At 43.9% G+C, this 20,714-nt stretch overlaps 1 protein-coding gene and 1 non-coding gene across 3 annotated transcripts; both read right to left on the bottom strand.

The window, feature by feature from the left end:
• Nucleotides 1–57: 57 nt before the first annotated feature.
• Nucleotides 58–20,714, bottom strand: LOC109876442 (paired amphipathic helix protein Sin3a-like). 2 transcript variants are annotated; one of them, XM_031812702.1, is made up of 21 exons: nucleotides 20,506–20,714; nucleotides 18,877–19,079; nucleotides 18,492–18,671; nucleotides 17,546–17,652; nucleotides 16,973–17,297; nucleotides 14,964–15,215; nucleotides 14,104–14,256; nucleotides 13,603–13,779; nucleotides 12,908–12,994; nucleotides 12,569–12,687; nucleotides 11,273–11,483; nucleotides 10,884–11,000; nucleotides 10,529–10,767; nucleotides 10,208–10,391; nucleotides 9,484–10,078; nucleotides 8,004–8,173; nucleotides 7,593–7,766; nucleotides 7,257–7,349; nucleotides 7,037–7,131; nucleotides 4,112–4,316; nucleotides 58–2,884 (listed from the first exon to the last, which is right to left on the bottom strand). In XM_031812702.1, the coding sequence occupies exons 2-21, from the start codon at nucleotides 19,057–19,059 to the stop codon at nucleotides 2,651–2,653; spliced, it is 3,900 nt and encodes a 1,299-aa protein (XP_031668562.1). In that variant the 5' UTR covers nucleotides 19,060–19,079; nucleotides 20,506–20,714; the 3' UTR covers nucleotides 58–2,650. The 2 variants fall into 2 exon arrangements, with proteins under 2 accessions (XP_031668562.1, XP_031668563.1); XM_031812703.1 differs by having other exon boundaries at nucleotides 13,603–13,758.
• LOC116359685 (small nucleolar RNA U109) lies at nucleotides 12,349–12,486 on the bottom strand. Its single transcript, XR_004206742.1, has one exon. It is a non-coding gene; the product is annotated as a small nucleolar RNA U109 (small nucleolar RNA).

Raw genomic sequence — 20,714 nt, 5'->3', positions numbered from 1 at the left:
GTTCAAGCAACTTGACCGCCACCTAGAGGTTTAAAATAAACTATGGACAAGGCTTCAGTCTATTCAAATAAGAGTTTAATGCCAAACACCATACTACACAACATCATAGAAGTCAAAGAAGAGGTGACAAAGGGACACAGAAAATGGGCTACAAATGTAGTCTTTGTAGTTTGTATATACAATTCAGCTGCCCGGTAGTCCTCCATGTTCAACACAGTAAATAGAAAAATGAAACTCAGTCTAAAGATAGAAACAGTCCAGAGATTGTCTTTAGCTGGTTACAGCACTGACAGAGTCGCCTTGTGGGGCCAAACGTTGATGGGGAAACTGGTCCTATTTGGGTTGTTAAAATGTCCTCCTTCCAGATCAATTGGTGGCAGTTCAACTTCACACAACTCTCCCCAAAGTATTCCCTGGTGTAGTGGCTTGGATCTATTCCATGAGATCGTTCCATCGGTAGTGTAGGAGCAAGACTTCAGTCAAGTGGATCTGAGGATCTGGTTGATGTCCGTAGCCAAAGTGTTTTTGTTTACATTTGTTCATGTAAATCGGAATGCCCAGGTTCTCATGTGAGATCAGAATTAACATCCAGAATATACAGGCTATGCTGGACAGAAACAGAGCCAGATGAGAAGGTTCTGGTCAGGTGTGAAGAGGTACCGAGTGGTGTGACATGTGGTTAGACAAAATGAAACTCAAATTAATTCGATGATGAAACACTGGGAAAATGGAAGTATTACCACCAACCCAAAACACTACAGGCGCAACCTTTCTGGGGACAGGACTTCTTACAAGAAAAAGAGAAAGGAATCGCATGTCAAATGCAGTGTGCTTGTTGCTTGGTTGTTGATGATTCAATTGTAGCGGTTGAATGGTATACATTCACATATACTCATATGGTTGTCAATGTGGATCTTATTATGGACATGGACCAGATTTGGCGATCAGAATACAATTTCACAAATCATTGTATATATGTGTCTACACCTGCACCTTCTGAAAGTGTACAACATGACACTATAAAACAGTGCTGTTTATAATTGGGGGGGCCATTACCACCGCTCACTTTTATATTGAGACATTATCAATACCTTGTAAAGTAGGCAGAACCACATCTCATCTGGATTGATTTTAATGGAGCATGATTGTGCTTCAGAAACAGACTCGGGAGTCTTACGTCTCTGAGTCATGTTTAAAGTGACATTTACCAGAAAGTAGAGATGGGGATGCTGCATGTGGCTGATTGGTTCTGTGGAGGTGGTGGCATGACTGATCCCTCTACTGTAGCCCCGGAGGAGGAACCTGTGATCCAAGTGGGAATCTTAACACGCAACAACCTGCCTGTTACCAATGGCAACTATCATCCCAACCACAATAAGACTACGTGGATTTATGGGATCAGCGGTTCCATATTTGATGACTGATCCAGACATTCTGATGGATATATTAATGGAGAATTGGTTTAGGGGGTACAAACCGTTTACATTATGTACAGGGAAAGCGTAAATAGCTTCTAGGCTACATTCATTGTTCAGAAATTCCGAATGGGAACTGGTGCCAATGACTTGAGTGAAAAACCAGATAGACAAATAAGGTCTTGAAACATTTTGTATAAAATTATCAATTTCAAGACAATGAAAACGTTATACTTTGCTAAATGAAGGCTTACATGACATAACAGGAAGAAACAGAACGCAAAGGAAAAAGGCTCTAATAAAGGTCCTTTGGTAAAAACAGTTGTTAAAATTTGAGCATTTTCAATATAGGCTATTTCTCTTCAGCAACTTTTGACCCGAGGTCTAAACTAAGTCTGTTAGGGTACACATCAATGCACATCTCTGACAAAAAGGACGACTATCAACAAGCTATTTACAAAATCAGCAGTATGTGGGTAGTCTGATGTTACTATACTTGACTGACTGGGGGAAAACCTGGTATTTTCGCAGAAATCTGCCCAATAACTACACCACGGCTGCCAGAGATGTTTGTGGACACATAGCATACATACCTGTACCACTGAAAAAAAGAAACATTCACAGGCTTTACAATTATACAAAATCCAAAAGCCATCTTGTGGTCTGGATAAAATACATGTTCATAGTCCATGCCTGTATGCTAATCTTCCTACTCACAGTGGTTGTGAGAGACTTCTGTGGTTCCCCTTAGCAGTTAAACTAGAGACCTGCACACCGGATGGTGTGGTGCTCCTCAACCACTTCAATGGGTGTATATTGCTTCAAAACAGGGGGGGGAAAGGCCAAGCATTCTGTATGGCGTGCTCTCAACACTATCCATCAGTCTGAGGATCAGTCCAGCCGAGGATCAATAGCTGTTTCACGACAACGGCTTCCTTTCTTGCACTCAGAGTATTCGGTCGCAGCTTATCTTCTGCTGTATTCAAAGGTGGCATAAGACAGGCCGGTAGGGGTGGGTGGGGGTTCAGGGGGCTGATGGACAACTGGTTGGTGGCCACATAGGAAATTTGGCTTTTTTTTGTGCTGCAAAGATAGGGAGGGTCCATTTAAAAAGTCCTTATAAAAACAAATATAAAGTAATCTCCGGCAGTTTCCAGAATCCAGCAATTTGCTGCCAAACTGATGTATTAAAATGACAAGTAATACACTCCTGTCATCTCGTCACCCGGGTTAAGCTAAGGTGCCCCTGACGAGCTGCCATGATACGTCACATGGTATCTGTTGATTTTCAGGTAATAGAGGACCTGGGGATCCCGGGTGGTGGTGCACGGCAACAGACCCTCGCGACGCTCTCCCATCAGCCACTTGCGGGTGTCGGTGGCCATGTCGCTGGTCACGTGTTCCTTGGCCCAGGTGTCCACCAAGCCTTGGAAGCGGCGGTGCAGGCGAGTGTGGACTCTCTGGTGGGACTGGGGAAGGGAGGGACACCGGGGTTAGCTGTAGTGAAGATCATATCAGCACTCTGACCAACACCGTTGGTTGAAACGTCAGTAATGGCCATTATGTTTCTCTAAATTATTTCAAAATATGACATATTCCAATATCTTTACATATTCCAATATCTTTAGTGTTTTCCACATGTACATTACTTGCCAGCCAAATAGAAATAGTAGCCAGGTCCCCCTGGGTACATGTTTTTGTGGAAGGAGGTGTATTTCGGGGGCCTACGGTACATTCTAATGCCTTGATTATTGAATACTTTATCGAGTTTACCGCCCAAAATGGAAACATTTGTTGTAGAAAGACATGACTTTACAATTTAAAATACTGAACATTGATGAATTCAGTTTATTGTTAGTTGTTTGGGATTTTGTCTTTTAATTGGCTCATGTTGCATCGACTTACTTAAGTTATGCTTAAAAAGATTCTGAGTGGTAGATCTCAGATTGCATCTTGACTCAGAATGTGACTGGGACTCAGAAAAGGTTGGTGTCCACTGTTCTAGAGTATTCCGTGCATGTAGCCACGGTTTCACATTTTGTTCATACCCTTTGCTAGTCAGTGAGTTATTAGCCCAGTTATAGATCAATTGTAGTCAGCAATAGGGGAGTGATTGCTTCTTACAAGAGCACAAAATGTGTGCATTTCTAGACTTCTTTTAAAAGTGAGTCAGGTAAAGAGACTGTCTTAAAGGGACATTGTTTGTATTTTGAGACAGACTTGAATAAGCAAAGTAGCCAATAGGCAGAGGGTAGCATTAGTCTGATTCTCTGTAGTAATGGTATGGGAATATTAATTAATTTGATTTTGTTTCTTGCATCAAACAACATTTTCAGTCAAGTGTATGAACAGGTTAATGACAAGCCCACATGTTGTTGTTTTTAAAGTCTCATGGAATGTAGACCTACATTGAACACCACACATTGGCTACTACTGTTGTCTGAATGATAGAACAGCTATTTCCATGTTAAAACGTTATGGGATCCATTTTAGCCATTGTTTTTGATCAAATAGCCACAGTAACCTACTTGGCCAATTTGAAAATTTAAAGGGAGTACAGCCTCAGTGTTCACAGTAAACACGCGCTGGAAGTTGCACAGAATTTCCAGAAATGTTCAAATTTGCGTTCAGCAGACCTGAAATTTGCTCAGTGGCCCACATTCTTTTCGGGAACATTGGTTGGTGGTGTTGCCTACCTGGTGAGCCCGGGTCAACGCAGTGCGTCTGTACATGTAGTCCTCCGACTTGAAGACGTACACCATCTTGTACGAGTTGAGTTTGAACATGCACTCCATCTTCAGGTCCTCAGCGCTGTGGGACTTCTCCGATGTCCCCGTAGCCGCCTTCGCCTGCTGCAGCTGCTCCCACCCTCTCTGGCACTTCCGGATCCGCCGGAGGTTCCTGATTGGAAGAGGAGAAAGATTGGCATTAGACCAGCGCCAGTAACACCTTGCTTACCTGTGCCCTCTTCCCACATAGCAATTCAGTTTACAAGGACAGTTTACGCAAATTTCAGTCAAATCATGCGAGTACTTAGACTGCAATGCACTATATCCATACCATTTGTAACATTGGTTGAGCACAGGATGTGTAAGTTATAGCTAAATGACAGGACACATGGTTCCCAAATAGCAGACCAACGCTAATGCTATTTAGAGGTCAAAATACTCAAGTCATTTAGGCCAATATTTTCCATTTCCGACTCAAAGTTAACAATTTTAATAGATCCGAAAATGTGTGAAATTTGAGCGGGCCGTCCCTGTAAAGATTTGTCTTGATATACCCATGCATAGCAACTCACCCAATAAGAGTTTAACTGGGACACAAATGATTAGGGGAAGGGTAGGCTCTATTGCAGTAGCAGCAGTATTCCTGTACAGTGCACTTCCGTTTAACATTCATATGTTGATTCTCTTGTTAGTCTTTAATATCCTTGGCAAACAATATTTTGGTCAATCAAATTGAATCCAGATTTAAAAAATTATTTTGCAAGCATTAAAAATGCAATGATTATTCACCCCGCTTTAATGTAAGGTTTAAATGTGTACTTACCACACAGGGTAGAGGTGAGCGAGGACTGAAACCGTGAAGCATATTTTGTCAATGCCACTTAGGACATTGCAGTTAGAGTAGCCAATTTCCAATAGAAATGGGAGAAAGGACATTTCATTTGTTTTTTTACACATTGCCGCCAAAAGGGTTAACAAGCCAGGATATGGGTTGAAGGATACTTTGATGTGCACATACAGTACTTCCACTGACAATGTACAGAGCAGTTATGACCATGCAATGAGGATAACATTTAACTGAAAAGACAACCTGCTGGTTGTCACTGCTGTTTGAAGGTACTTTTAGGGGTGGAAAATAAGAGAATCATGCCTATTGACTTTTGTACCAACCTCTCATATTCTTGATATGAGAAACAGACTGAATGTGGGTGAGATCACTGATAAATCATATCCAGTCAAGACAAGTAGCAAATATATGCAATGGGTAAAATAAAACAAAAGGGGGGGGGGGGGGACTGACGCCAATTTTTTTGTTCCTGTTTTGCATGGGTCCTTCCAGCCCATTGAAATGTATATGATACATTATGGACACCCTTTTTGAAAAATGGCAACAAGCACTGAAAACCAAAGACAGACAGGCTTGATGTGCAACACTCATCTCAGGGCTTAATAGAGAACCCAACCACCCTTCCATGCAATGCTCAGAGAGACGTCTGGAAAGAAATACACCAACATTTGAGCATACAATTCAGACCATTTTATTCACAAGCCCCTTCTCTTTTGTACAAGTGTTGCAGATGCCGTGCTTGACCAGGTTTTCATGAGTTATCAGCACTAGTCTTGGTCAACTCGTATAAAAACCTCACCCACAACAAAAAGATTGCAACGGGAGTGCACTGTATCCTTAAATTGTTTTACACATTATAATAGAGTATGCTGAACACCCCAAATCTCAATCCGTACAACATTTACATGTATCTAAACAGTGATTAGAAGAAGTCACATACAGAATGTTTTTCCTATGAATACAATGACAGGAAACACAGGGTAGCTGATAAAAAAGAAAAATGATTTTATCTGAATCCTTTTCTCTAGACCGACAAAAAGGGGTCTTTTGCCTGTCACCAATGCCACAACAAAAAAAATGGCCGCCGTGACAATGCAATTAAGGACACTGTACATATAGAATTTCTGCTCAACCAAATGGTTCTCCTCCAACAGAGGAAATGATTGTACAATAGAACACTAATATGCTCCATGGTATAAAAATACTTCCTTCCCTTACATACATACGCAATGTGAAAAGTCAACTCCTGTTCATTGCTTTTTCTTCTTCTTTTTCCTCCTTTCAGTTTATATCAAACCACTATTGTAGCCTTATTCTCACAAGAAAAAAAAAATCGAACGAATTTTATTTTTTACCCAATGATTTGGTGACTAGTCTGTTGAGTGGGAAAGTTGAAATAAATACTATCCTACTAATATAATATAAAAATTGCAATATTCATAAATAAAAGGGCCCCGTAAAACAAAACAAAAGTGTGAATAAATGGATAAATAATGAGTCTATTTAAAAAGATGGCAGGGTAAAGTGCAATCTTTCAGAGATAAAGGCAGGGGGCAGAAATGGAGGGAAACAAGTTGCTGATCGAGTAGACAGCCAATTACATTCTCTCTAACAAAAACAGGACAGGCACCGTCAGCATTTCTACTAAACATATATATATTTTTTTAGCACTTAGGCCTACTTTTCTGAGGAAAGCAAACACAAAAATGACCTAGTGCACTTGTAGTTCAACTGGTGTGTGTGTTCATCACTATTGGCAGAGTTTTTCAAAACAAGTGCTTCGTGGATAAGTCTCGGGGCCCCATTTAGTTTGAGGCTACGGGGAGAAAGCCCTGAAAGTTTGGTTTGTGCAAAAAACACTGACCTGGAACTGACCTGCACGTCGAGAGGGAGATGGGCTTGCACTCATTCTCAAAATGAGTCGTTTTTGTTTTTTTGTCAGCTGGTTTTGGCTTGTGAAACAGTACCATGGCCTGTCTTAGAGAGCCTTTAGGGGTAGATGCTGTTAGCTGTGCAGACGGGGGAGACACAGCCAGAGGCCTCACCTGGGGAGGAACACAGGCTTTTGGGCCAGGTGCTCGCGCAGCTCTGGAGACGCTGAGTCCGAGTTCAGGTAGCGTCCCACGTAGTCGCACCACCGCTGTTTAAAGAACCAGAAGAGAACTACCGTCACAACACAAGAACCTGACTCATCTGAATCTGTTCTAAATGTCATGTGGCGATGCATGTGGCGACTGCCTGCCATACACACTAACAAACACACACCTCTGTCTCAGCGGGTTCGTCTGAGTTCTCCTCCTCCGTGTCAAGCAGCTCTAGGGTCAGGGTCACGCTGCCTTGGCTCTTCACAAACATCAGCTGGACCACAAACAAACCAGTCAAACAACAAGACAACCAACAAGACAAGACAGCAAAGGTCAGAGAGAACGTACCAGGGGGGACAGAAGAACAAAATGGGGACAGAAGAACAAAACGAAAGCAAGAGAGAAAAACCAGAGAGCTGGAGAGAGAACACATGAAAGTTGAAATGCAACTCAAAGTATTTTCCTGAGACACAATAACATTCCAGGTGGGCCAGCCATCCACCCACCCATACTGTACCTTGAAGCAGTTCTCGTCGGACATGAGCTGCTCCGCCTTGCGCTGGTATGCCCCCTCGGCGGTCGCTCTGGAGGCCTGGGTGGACAGGGCGCCGCCGGTGGCCTTGTTGGTGCTCTGGCTCAGGTAGAGGTCTGTCACGCGCACGCAGAGCTCATCACTCACAATGTGCTGGAGCTGGTGATAGGAACCACAATGCCAGGTGTGAGCACAGCCATTAAGTCAGCCATCAAAGTTATCATTGTTTAGGCCGGGTGGGCCCCCATTTAGCTCTGTTGCTGCCCCCCCCCCCCCACCGCCTGAAAGAGATTGGCCTCAACTGATTTCATTTGACAATTTTGGCACCTAGATGTTCCTCAAGGTTGGCTTTTTCTCGCCGCCTGGGACCTAACGGAGGGAAAAGACTGTACTGACCTGTCTGACAATGCTCTGGATGAGCTTGTCCATGGTGAAGGCAGTGTAGGCGTGGATGGTGAACATCTCCCTGAGGGAGTCCTCGTACTGGGTGGGCTCCATGTTACCGTCCAGGAGGTTCCGCACCATCTCCAGGAAGGCAGAGTAGTAGTCCTCCACTTCAATGTCCACTGGAAAAGGAGAAAGTCAGGATTTAAAGTAATAGTACAGATGATTTGTATACTTTCAGCAAGTGGTTTTTGAAAGTAGCGTTCACCAGCCAAAAGGGGTCACGGAAAACTGTTTAAGTTACATGTGTGTATCAGTTCATTGTTCTGCTGCCCTGATCCCGCCTCCCACTTTTACCTTGCAACCTCATTAGACATCATTCCACCTGCCAATCAACATCAGAGGTGCGTTCAGCAAGATGCAGCAAGATGTGGAACAAACATGCCTTTCTGACATGTAGCCTAGATTAGAATAAGGATACAACGGACTATTGGTGGCATTTCGTTCGGCAACTGAATGTGGCCCAGGTAAGGTTGCTGTAGGATTCTTAATGTACATCCCTTGTAGCACAGTCTGATCAGATCATTATGGCAAAATATAGCCTAGTGAAATGAGAGATGGTGTGTACAACAACGTCCACTTCATAGTATGACACTATGGGCTATAAGGATGTTATTTAGGAATTGTTATGTAACTAATGTCTCACCCTCATCTGTTATTAGTAGGAGAACTTCTGACTAACGTCTGATCTGAGGCATTGATTTGACCGATGTATTTGATTTATTCTCAGTTATCACAATAACTAAGCATTTATAGTTACCCTGTGTTAATTCACAAGTGCCTGTCCACTATGAAACAAACGAGCGCAGCTCACATGCAGGAAATATTTGAAGCATTGAATGTAAGGATTGTGTGGCTTTCTCCGCTTAGGGGGAGGTTGCAGAGGGTATCTTATGGATGAATGAGCCATACATTGGCAAAACGTGTTGAAATCAGAAGGTTTAAAAATACAGACAGTTGTCATGATCCCGGCTAGCCTATTGAGATTAGGAAAACATCTGGAGGGTATATCTCCCCCTGGTTGTGGTGTAAATGATAGGAAGGGTATCTATGTGCAATTGGAACAAAGGTCTGTGTTGGGACCATTGACGTTGTCAAAAAAAAACATTCTCCAGGAGACGTTAGCATGTACTGTACATGTACATTGTTTTCAGATATGAAAGTAAAAACAATGTGACTTTCAGAGGAAAAGCTCTGCAGATAGAAAACTGCATGATGAAGGTAAAGTACATTTTCTACATAGAAAACTGCATGATGAAGGTAAAGTACATTTTCTACATAGAAAACTGCATGATGAAGGTAAAGTACATTTTCTACATAGAAAAATGTTAAACTGGGTGCAAAAAAAATGTGTGATCCTTTGATCTAAACCTTAATGGTCAGTGGGTTCATAGCGTGCTGCAGTTTGGTTTTAAAGGTTGTCTGGACTTACTGGGCTCCTTTAGTCTCAGCTGGACGGCAGGATTCTCACTCTTATCCCGTTTGACACCCAGCACCTCCCTCTCCCACTCCCGTTCCCTGCAGTCCTCCTCGATCTGCCTCTCTGCCTGCCCGTAGATGCGCAACAACCGCAAACAGAGGATCTGATGCAGGCGCTGGAAGATGTACCAGTTGTTGTTGACGTAGTAGAGGTTGTAGACGTCGTCTAGGCCACGCAGTTTCTGTGCCCCCGTGTTGCCGAATAGCAGCTTAGACTTAGCGGAGCCACCACTGCCAGCCAACCCGTTGTGCTTCTTTGACCCGTCTTCATCTGGCCCGGTTTCGTCTTCTTCCTCCTCCTCCTCCTCGTCTTCCTCTTCCTCCACATCCGACAGCTCCCCGCGCCGGGCGAACAGCATGTCTGGGATAAAGTGGTGGATGACCTGTTTGATCTTGTACTTGTCCTCCTTCTGGATGCCGACCTGCCTCTTGACGTGGTGGATGATGAGCGAGGCGGCGTCCTCCAGGATCTGGCTGTCCTGGTAGGTCAGGGTCATGTGGGGCCCGCCAGGCACGGGGGCCGTGTCCTCGGAAGCCTGTTCCTGTCGCTAAACGGAGGCAAAAAAAACACAGGTTAGAGTAGCTTATATATATATATATAAAAAAGCTTTAATCAATACTTGGGAGACATTAACACATGGATCAGATCAAGTAAGTGGTATATCACTGCCTCTTACCTCATCGTATATGGTCTCAATCTCATTGAGCAAGGTCTTTGAGCGGAACACCTTGGTGTCATTCTGCTTGAAGTTGATGCCTTGGTGGTCGAGGGACTTGAGGTAATACTTCTCATTCTGCTCCCTCCAGATCTTGTTGAATCCTCTCTGGGCTTCCCTCCATTCTTCTTCTTTCATCTTTAACCTGGAACGAGGTCAATCAGAACACATAGCGTGGTCAACATGGGACAGCAACATGTTCTCTGGAAGCTGTTGCTTAGGCCGCTTTACATTACTCTAATTTACATTTATTGTCCATCACACAACCTCTTCATATCACACCTCTTGAGTACTATAGGGACGGACACAGCCGGGTTCCTCTTGAGCCCGTCGATGATGTCGGCGGCCTTGTCGCCGTATATCCTCTGGATGGCCTTGCGGTGGATGACCTCAGAGCAGCCGCCCATGGTGTTGTCCAGCCGGAACTTGACCTGTTCCTCGGCCGTCATGCGCGACAGCCTCCTCTGTACGGCCTCCAGAGCTCTTATGGTGGCCAGGTTGGTCTCCAGCACCACGTCCAGCTGCAGGGAGAAGAAGAGTATGGAAAATGTCAGTACATCACTTCAGACAGGACATCAGCATACTTTGGTTTGTACTATTAGAATATAACTACCATGAGAGGGGGGGAAAGTCTCACCTCGAAGCGCTCGTCCTCACATCTGTAAATATGCTCCTCATACTGGGTCTTCTTGGAGCTGACAAAGGTGGAATCCTCTGACCACGAAGGGAACGACACCCACGTGTCATTCAGGACCTGAAATGGACCATACTGTTAAAACTCTGCTCTAATTCAGTCACTTGCCAAGATGAACAACATCTCAGTACTAACCAATTAAACCCCTGTGATCGACTTCACTGGCAGGATGACGCATGCAAAAAAGTGACTAAAATTGTATTTTCTTTGCTCTTAATTTTCCAATACACAAACATGTATTTGACTAATTCCTCAGGTTTTTATTGATCCTCTGATTCAATTTGGTTGACTTTGAAGGGTAACATTTGACTGTCAATAACTGCTACGCTCACCTCTTTACACAGTGGGGTCCTCCCTGTACACTTGGGCTGTGTGTAGCTCTTGGGTAGCGCCCTGTAGCTGGAGCCCAACCTCTTACAGGAAGCGTAGTCAATCTCCATGGCCATGCCCTCTGTGGTCCTCTCCTTGGGAAAGCTCTCGATGTGGCTGGACTCTCTGTAGCCCAGGAAGTTTTTGAACCAGGAAAACAGCTCTGGGAATTTTCTGCAGATCACATTCCAGAATGGGTGTTAGATGAGCGGAAAAATATCAGGATGAATAACAAAGCTTGTATTTTCACATGCCGTTAACGAACAAGGCCATCTATTTTTGATGTAATATTTTCATTTTACCTTTATTTAACTAAGCAAGTCAGTTAAAAACAAATTCTTATTTACAATGACAGCCTACCTGGGAACAGTGGGTTAACTGCCTTGTTCAGGGGCAGAATGACGTATTTTTACCTTGTCAGCTCGGGGATTCGATCCAGCAACTTTTCAGTTACTGGCCCAACGCTCCAACCACTAGGCTACCTGCCTCCAACCACTAGGCTACCTGCCTCCAACCACTAGGCTACCTGCCTCCAACCACTAGGCTACCTGCCTCCAACCACTAGGCTACCTGCCTCCAACCACTAGGCTACCTGCCTCCAACCACTAGGCTACCTGCCTCCAACCACTAGGCTACCTGCCTCTAACCACTAGGCTACCTGCCTCTAACCACTAGGCTACCTGCCTCTAACCACTAGGCTACCTGCCTCTAACCACTAGGCTACCTGCCTCTAACCACTAGGCTACCTGCCTCTAACCACTAGGCTACCTGCCTCTAACCACTAGGCTACCTGCCTCTAACCACTAGGCTACCTGCCTCTAACCACTAGGCTACCTGCCTCTAACCACTAGGCTACCTGCCTCTAACCACTAGGCTACCTGCCTCTAACCACTAGGCTACCTGCCTTCCCCGAGCTGACAATGTATAGGAGGCCAATAATAGGAATAGAGAAGGATGCCTATAGCTTTTTAGATCATGAACATGGACATTCATTTAGCCTAAGAACAAACATATTAGCAACACCTTTTTGACATGCTCAGAGTGTCAGAGTTTTATACTACCGACTCAGCCTGATCTTGAGAGGCTGGTGGCCCTGTTAACTCTACTCATCTGCTGTAGCATGACTGAATTGTCTACACTCCTCACAGCAGAGAAGGTAGTTGCAACAGCTATGCAGCGCGTCCTGTAGTCAGGCTGATAAATTGTGCAAAGTTTTTTAAATGGTTGTTTGGCGCAGGTGATAGTTGCTTAAAGCTTACCCCAGGAATGGCAGCACTAGCTGCACAAGCTCTGCACGAGAAATCACTTCCTGGTTAAAGATGAGCAGACACCGCAGGAAGTTGTCATAGGCCTCAGAGCTCCGGAGGGCTTTCCTCACCTATGATAAGAAAGGAGCTCTGTAAATACACACTTCAACACACACTGAATTACTTTACAATTGGGTTAGGGGGACAGCGTCTCATCACAACCAGGCAATTCATTCATTCATGTTCAGTTGGAACAGAATAAATCATTTCTATAGGTGTCATTCGTATAGATCACATTTTATGTTATTGTATAACATTCACATTAGGTTTAAAACTAAAATGTAGAAGGACCTTTTCAAAGAAGAGAGATTCTGTGCCGATGCTGTGTTTGCTGGCCTCAGCCATGGCATGGTCTTTCCCCAACATCTTGGGTTTCTTCTGCAAGGGTGGGAAAGAGAAGAATTGAGTGTAAATAAGGACTACATTACCACTGACATGGTAGACCAATTAACTGATACAGGGACAGAGGCTTCAGAGGTATATTACAGTTCTACGGTAAATAAGAGAAGCTAAAAAAGAAGGTAAAAATCCCACATTTAAAGAGTTGACAGATCTATGGGACGCTCTAGTCAAAAGTATACCATTCTAAGCTGTCTGAACAGTATTACAACTGTTACTACTGCTAACTAGTTTCTTAATAACCGCATGTCTGACAACTACGGTTGCAAAGCTACCGGAAATCTATCGGAATCTTCAGTCATTTTGGTAATTAACAGGTCATCTATGGTAATTTGGGTAATTTATACTTGAATAACTTTTTAAAAAACAAAACAATATATCGTATTAATTTGTTATATCTGTGTCCATATTGTCCATTAGCTTCTAGTGGATAGACCATATGGTTCAAGAGAAAATAACCTAATTATTGAAAAAAGTCAAACGATGAAATTATTCTCAATTATTTACTCTTTCACAACTGCCACCGGTTTGGTGCCAAAACGTTTACATACAAAGGCTTTAGACTCAACGAGAGGGCGCTAGTTTACCTTGACGGGAGGCGTGGCGCCCGCTCCAGAATGCCTCCGGATTGGACAGCCGTTCTGGTTGAGACGCTGCTTGTTGTTCATCAAGGGCCTCTTGACCGTGGTGCCGTGGTCGTTGCGCACCGACTCCGCCCGGTCGGCCGTGGTCTTGCTCAGCAGCTGGAGAAAAGGGGGACAACTCTGGATCAGAGATAAACGTGAGAGTTTAAGATAGGCAACATCTGTGTAGATCTGCACAGAACATACAACTTTTACATCAAACTGAAAGGCATTATCAGTGCATCTTGATCATGCACCCTGTCTGAGTCACATGATGTAGTAAATAAAACAGGTGGTATAAGTCATATGAAAATAACCATACGATATGACAGTGGCCAAGTTTGTAATTCAATGGCCTCACATAGTTTAAACTCAACTTCTATCATTCTGAAATAACATCTCAGGTGAAGGAAGCATTATCTCTTGCAATAGAGCACTATTTTAGCGTGGACGTGAAACACTCACCACTGAACTGTTGGCGTCCGGTAAGAACTGTCCGAACTCCGAGAGCAGGTCCTCCTGGTTCTTGAAGAGCCGTGCCACCTGAGCGTACACCTCCTGCTCTGTTAATGCCGGAGTGTAGTTCCCCCCAGCCTCCTTCGCATTTCGCTGCTCCTTCTGCAAAAGCAGCAATCAGACCACTGGTTACAGACTACACCAAGAACTTCAATCAGACCACTGGTTACAGACTACACCAAGAACTTCAAATCAGACCACTGGTTACAGACTACACCAAGAACTTCAATCAGACCACTGGTTACAGACTACACCAAGAACTTCAATCAGACCACTGGCTACAGACTATACCAATAACTTCAGATCACTGGTTACAGACTACACCAAGAATTAACCATGGATGACATAATAGGGTCAATGTAAATAACATTACATATATGTATTTATTTAACAAGGCAAGTCAGTTAACATTCTTATTTACAGTGATGACCTACACCGGCCAAACCCTAACCAGGACGACACTGGGCCAGGGCGGCGCACAATCAGAATGATCTGAATTTCCTTCCTCTAAGGTTTCTTTCTGCAATGATTATCCAGTACATCTCTGGTTCTTGTATCCCTGTTCCCAGAAAGTGACCAGGGAGACCACACAAAGGGCACCACTGCCCCGTCGGCAGTTTCGTTATAGCACTGGAATGGAACCTCAAGTTCATATTGAATGGTGACCCAGGTTACGAACAGATCTCTGTGTGTACACTGTCTTTTGTATAGCTTGTTGTTTACACTGAAAATAAATCACCCTTCAGAAAGAAGCCAGATTTATTGAATGAAATGCTTTGTGTGGGGCAGTTCTCGCACTGTGTTTTTACCTGGTAAGTGTGCAGGATCTCCAAGAAGGCTTTGTAGATGTCGGGCTGCCCCTGGAAGCGGTTCTTGATCTTGTTAACGTAGTTAATGGCGTGGTTGAACTCCACGGGCTGGTTGTTCTGCAGGGGAGGCCCGCTGGAAGGGGTGCTGCTCACCGGGGCGTGGGACTGGACCGAGGGGGACCGTGGGGAGGCGTAGGATGGGATTGATGGGTTGGGTTGGCTAGTCGGGGTCAGGGCAGGAGACTGCATCGGCTGTGGGGGGAAAAGGAGATCGACAATGAGTTGCCCCAAAATATGAAATATACACTACCATTCAAAAGTTTGGGGTCTCTTAGAAATGTTGTTTTTTTTATACAGAAAAGCAATTTTTTGTGTGCATTAAAATAACATCAAATTAAGCCGAAATACAGCGTTGTTAATGTTGTAAATGACGATTGTAGCTGGAAACAGCTGATTTTTAATGGAATATCTACATAGGTCCATTATCAGCAACCATCACTCCTGTGTATCAATGGCACGTTGTGTTAGCTAATCCAAGTTAATCATTTCAAAAAGGCTAATTGATCAGTAGAAAACCCTTTTGCAATTATGTTAGCACAGCTGAAAACTGTTGTTCTGATTAAAGAAGCAATAAAACTGGCCTTCTTTAGACTATTTGAGAATCTGGAACGTCAGCATTTGTGGGCTCGATTACAGGCTCAAAATGGTCAGAAACAAAGACCTTTCTTCTGAAACTCGTCAGTCTATTCTTGTTCTGAGAAATGAAGGCTATTTCATGTGAGAAATTGCCAAGAGACTGAAGATCCCGTACAACGCTATGTACGACTCCCTTCACAGAACAGTGCAAAATGGCTCTAAACAGAATAGAAGGAGTGGGAGGCCCCGGGGCACAACTGAGCAAGAGGACAAGTACATTAGAGTGTCTAGTTTGAGAAACAGACGCCTCACAAGTCCTCAACTGGCAGCTTCATTAAATAGTACCTGCAAAACACAGACTGGCCAATAAAATTAAAAGATTAAGCTGGACAAAAGAACAGACACTGGACAGAGGAACTCTGCCTAGAAGGCCAGCATCCCGGAGTCGCCTCTTCTGTTGACGTTGAGACTGGTGTTTTGCAGGTACTATTTAATGACGCTGCCAGTTGAGGACTTGTGAGGCGTCTGTTTCTCAAACAAGAAACCCTAATGTACTTGTCCTCTTGCGCAGTTGTGCACCGGGGCCTCCCATTCCTATTTCTATTCTGGTTAGGGCCAGTTTGCGCTGTTCTGTGAAGGGAGTCGTACACAGCGTTGTATGAGATCTTCAGTTTCTTGGCAATTTCTCACGTGGAATAGCCTTCATTTCTCAGAACAAGAATAGACTGATGAGATTCAGAAGAAAGTACTTTGTTTCTGGCCATTTTGAGCCTGTAATTGAACCCACAAATGCTAATGCTCCAGGCCAGTTTTATTGCTTCTTTAATCAGAACAGTTTTCAGCTGTGCTAACAATTTCAAAAGGGTTTTCTAATGACCAATTAGCCTTTTAAAATGATTAACTTGGATTAGCTAACACAACATGCCATTGGAACACAGGAGTGATGGTTGTTGATAATGGGCCTCTGTACGCCTATGAAGTTATTCCATTAAAAACCAGCCGTTTCCAGCTACAAGAGTCATTTACAACATTAACAATGTCTACACTGTTTCTGATCAATTTTATGTTATTTTAATGGACAAAAAAAGGCACTTTTCTTTCAAAACCAAGGAAATTTCTAAGTGACCCCAAACTTTTGAATGGTAGTGTACAGCAGCACATAACAATAAAACAGTTGAATAATATATTTGACATACGCAACTATACAGTAATAAGTAAATGAATACATGTTTACATAACAAATGAAGAAATAAGCCAATGACTTGTGGTTCAAATCTCCAATAGGAAACTAAACACGCAGAAACAAAGAACTTGAGAAGAGGTTCTTGCACAGAATGACACAACAAAGGAAAGGGGTCTTAGTGAGCTGGAACCTTGCTGGTCTTGGCCGGTGTAGGCTGTGTGGGTAGAGCGGTGCTGGCTGTGGCGGTGCTGGTGGGGGGTCCACTGGGCAGCTGCAGGGCCTGGTGATGATGGGGCACCGGCTGGCTGGGTGGCCCCGTAACGGGGAGGTTCTGGACAGAGATGCCGTGCGGGGTGATGTAGTGGATCTGTCCTGGCGTGGTCACGTTGACCTGCTCGTTGGTCTGGACCTCAATCTTGTAGCCCGGCGGCAGGAAGGTGTTGAATCCCATGATGAGGTCTGGGTGGCCCTTGAAGAGCTGGGAGACACGGCTGATCACACCTGGAGTGTCGATGCTGTGAAAGTAAATGTGCGTGTTTAAGATTGACTACATGGTAGTTAGACTGTGCAGAATCACTGATCTACAAATCACCTTGCTTCTCAAATAACTACTAATTATGTGATCAAGATTAGTGATTCCCCACCTCGCCTTGCTCAAACTGATCCCCTCAAACACATGGAATATCTTCCTGCAGCAAGAGCTCACGGCTTACATGGATGTTTACAGTGTTTGCTTAGAAAAACAAACTAAATTGTAACTGACCTCTGTGACTTGAACTCTTTCATGATGTCAAGGAAGTCGTTGTAGACTTGAGGCTGATTCCCAAACTGCAGTTTCACTTGGTCCAAGTAGGACAGAGCATCTTCAACCTACAAACACAGTTATGCCAGTCAAACAATGTTTTCAAAGGTATAAGGAGATGAAGTGGGCATTGATCAAGATAATGAAAACATCCCAATGAGCTCCATACTTTAATTGTTGACTAGTCTCATTGCTGTATTATCTACTAGTGATGGGGGGGGCTCAATACAGTTACACGTAGGATATATCATCCAAAATAATATCCCTATCATTTTGACAATATCCCAATATTATTTTTGCACTAGTTGGCTGAACCACCTTAAAAAAAAGGTATTTAACCTTTATTTAACTGGGCAAGTCAGTTAAGAACAAATTCTTATTTACAATGACGGCCTACCCCATCCAAACCCTCCCCTAACCAGGAAGATGCTGGGCTAATTGTGCACCATCCTATGGGACTCCAATCACAGCTGGTGGTGATACAGCCCGGAATTGAACCCGGGTCTGTAGTGATGCAGTGCCTTAGACCGCTGCTCCATTCTGGATCCCTATACTCCAGTACTTCTCCTTCATAGCTTGTTTTCAGCACTTTTATTTCCATGACTGATCCAAACTAATTTTCCCATGGCTCTCGTCCCTCTGCAGCAGTCATACAGTGAGCAATGTTTGTAACGTGGAATAGCAATTCAATGACAGAATACATATAGAATCGCAATACATATCGGTACCCAAGTACGGTGATGATATTGTATCCCTGGCAACTCCCAGCCCTATTATCTACCATGCTTTGAAATCAACAGGTCCTAATTGAGTCCATCATACCTCCACTTTATTCTGTATTTAGTACATGTGCTTATTTTGATCTCTTTTGTACATTCAATAAAATGTATACATATGAAAAATGCACCTTGAGTCGCTGGAACTGGGCACCCTGTGAGGGGGCCATAGGGGCCAAAGGGTGGGCATGGCTCTGGACCATCGCAGCCCCCTGTGATTGGACAGCTGGACTGTGGGGGTGGGGCCCGACAAGTGCAGCGGGACTAGAGGCATGTCCATGGCCACTGGAGTTCTGGGGCATTGTGGGAACCTGGAGGACAAGATTCAGTCAAATATCAGCATTCTGCCTGTGGTAAAATAGTAAACAAAGACTTGAAAAAGGCAAATACAGAAACTACAGTTTGCTGGTTAATTGGCACTTATAAATTCATGCATTGTAGAATCTAGCAAAATTATTATTTTCTGTGCAACATGCTCTCATCTAGATTAAAGAGATATGACAACAGTTCCCATACCTGGTAACCCTGGGGGATGGAGTATTGGATGCCGGGGGAAGGCTGCATGTTGTCGGTGACGGCCTCGTACACGGCTGGGGCTAGGACGCGGTGCTGGAAGCCCTCCGCAGTACCCGGGACTGGGGGGCGACGCTGCTGCTGGGACGCAAATACTGGTTCCTGATCCTCCACACGCCGCTTCATTGTATATTCATACTCAAGAGCTAGGAGGCACAGGTACAACACAGTTAACATTTAGACATATTTGATTGATAAATCGATAGTCACCCTGACACAACTGCCAATTTCAAGATGGATACATTCATTTAGCACATTTCAGACTCTGTGGCACACATTTATGGGATTCTCCAGTTTCTGTCTCACCCACAACTAGTGGCTATATTTTTAAAAAACGTGATATGAACGTTATTGGGATCACTTTGGAGGGAGAGTGGTAGCCCCCCCAACAAGGCTGGAGAATTCAGTACGTCACAAAGAAGGATGTTTGACCAGAATATGAGCTAGAATTCACATGGACTGCTTTAGTGGACAATACATAGATTACTATGTAGCTAACTATAGTGTGTAGGGACGAGGGACGCATTGGCAAGATACCGACTGGACAACGTTATTCAACCATTTATCTAGCTAGCGTGCTTGCTAAGATAACTCGGAAGTAACGTTACTCTGATCACTCAAGATGGTAAACCAACATATGGAATATGGCTAGGGAACACATCCATAAGTCTAATCCAATTAAATGTATGTTTCTTATTTAGCGGTGGCGACACGTCCCAAAGACAATCCACAAGCTAACAGTGAGATGTTAACTGGCTAGCGGTTAGCTTCTAAACCAGCCATAAGACCTGCCCATTCCCCTCCCCCTCTGCCAAGAGAGGGCCTGACGCCATCCACTGCTATAGCGGAGTCGTGCGCGCCCGAACTTGTGTGGCTAAATGTACGAGCGTGTCAGGTCAAATAATGTGCAGAGTACTGTTAACTATTTGCCTTTTCATTTTTAACTAACGCGTTAGCCTTAGCTATCGTAATAACGAAAATTTCAATTAAAAATAGATTTCAGTTAACGTTAGCTAACAAGGGATGGTTGACTTCCCGGTGGTCTTTTTAGTAAGCTACTGCTAGCAACACATTGTGGCTTTACGCTAACCAGCCATGTTCGAACGTCATCATCATGAAACCCAGTGATTCGACTAACGTTAGGTAGCACAACAACTGTCCTTGCTAACATTATCTCAATACTGTAGCAAATACTGTTTTTCGCTGGATAAATGTGTTTCACGATTAGCTAGTTACAGTCGTTAATTTGTCCGAATCCTATCTAAATGTTTAGCTAGCCAACTACTGTTGTACGATGCTGTTCACTAGCTCATGGAACTACTGTAGCTAGCTAATCGTCAAAAACACATTAGCCAGCGAACATTAGCGACATTTTCGACATGCAAAAGCAGGCATCGTTAATGTTTAAAGACTCAGTCTGCCAGCAGAAAGATAACATTTTCTGAGTTGTATTTATGCATCTGTCTGACAAGGTTATGTAGCAACTTGCTGTAACAGCACGTAGCGCCATTTAGTTTTGCTTCAAATGGGCTTAGTTAGCTAGCTAACGTTAGCTTGAGAGATAAAACTCACCTCAACTGACTGAGACCAATAACAACTTGTCGAACCAAATTTGGATTTTCTCAGTCAAATGACAAAAATTCGCCAGTTAAAACGTATCAAGATTGAGGGTGCATATTCCAATTGAAATGTCAAAGAAGAACTGCCCCTGCTAGCAAACCCGCTAACAACAATCCCTGTGGCTAGTACGCTCCTTGAACAGAGGCGTGGTTCCAATGAGG

Source organism: Oncorhynchus kisutch, unplaced genomic scaffold (assembly GCF_002021735.2).
Source record: "Oncorhynchus kisutch isolate 150728-3 unplaced genomic scaffold, Okis_V2 Okis03b-Okis08b_hom, whole genome shotgun sequence".
Lineage (NCBI taxonomy): Eukaryota > Metazoa > Chordata > Actinopteri > Salmoniformes > Salmonidae > Oncorhynchus > Oncorhynchus kisutch.
This window is presented reverse-complemented; position numbering and strand designations above follow the sequence as displayed.

Excerpts from the sequence above, each read along its gene's own strand:
- LOC109876442 (XM_031812702.1), bottom strand. The coding sequence starts at position 19,059 with ATGAAGCGGCGTGTGGAGGATCAGGAACCAGTATTTGCGTCCCAGCAG. Across the intron at positions 7,767-8,003 it reads TCCAGAGCATTGTCAGACAG|CTCCAGCACATTGTGAGTGA; the intron begins GTCAGTACAGTC and ends TCCTATCACCAG. Across the intron at positions 2,885-4,111 it reads CGTTGACCCGGGCTCACCAG|TCCCACCAGAGAGTCCACAC; the intron begins GTAGGCAACACC and ends TCCCTTCCCCAG.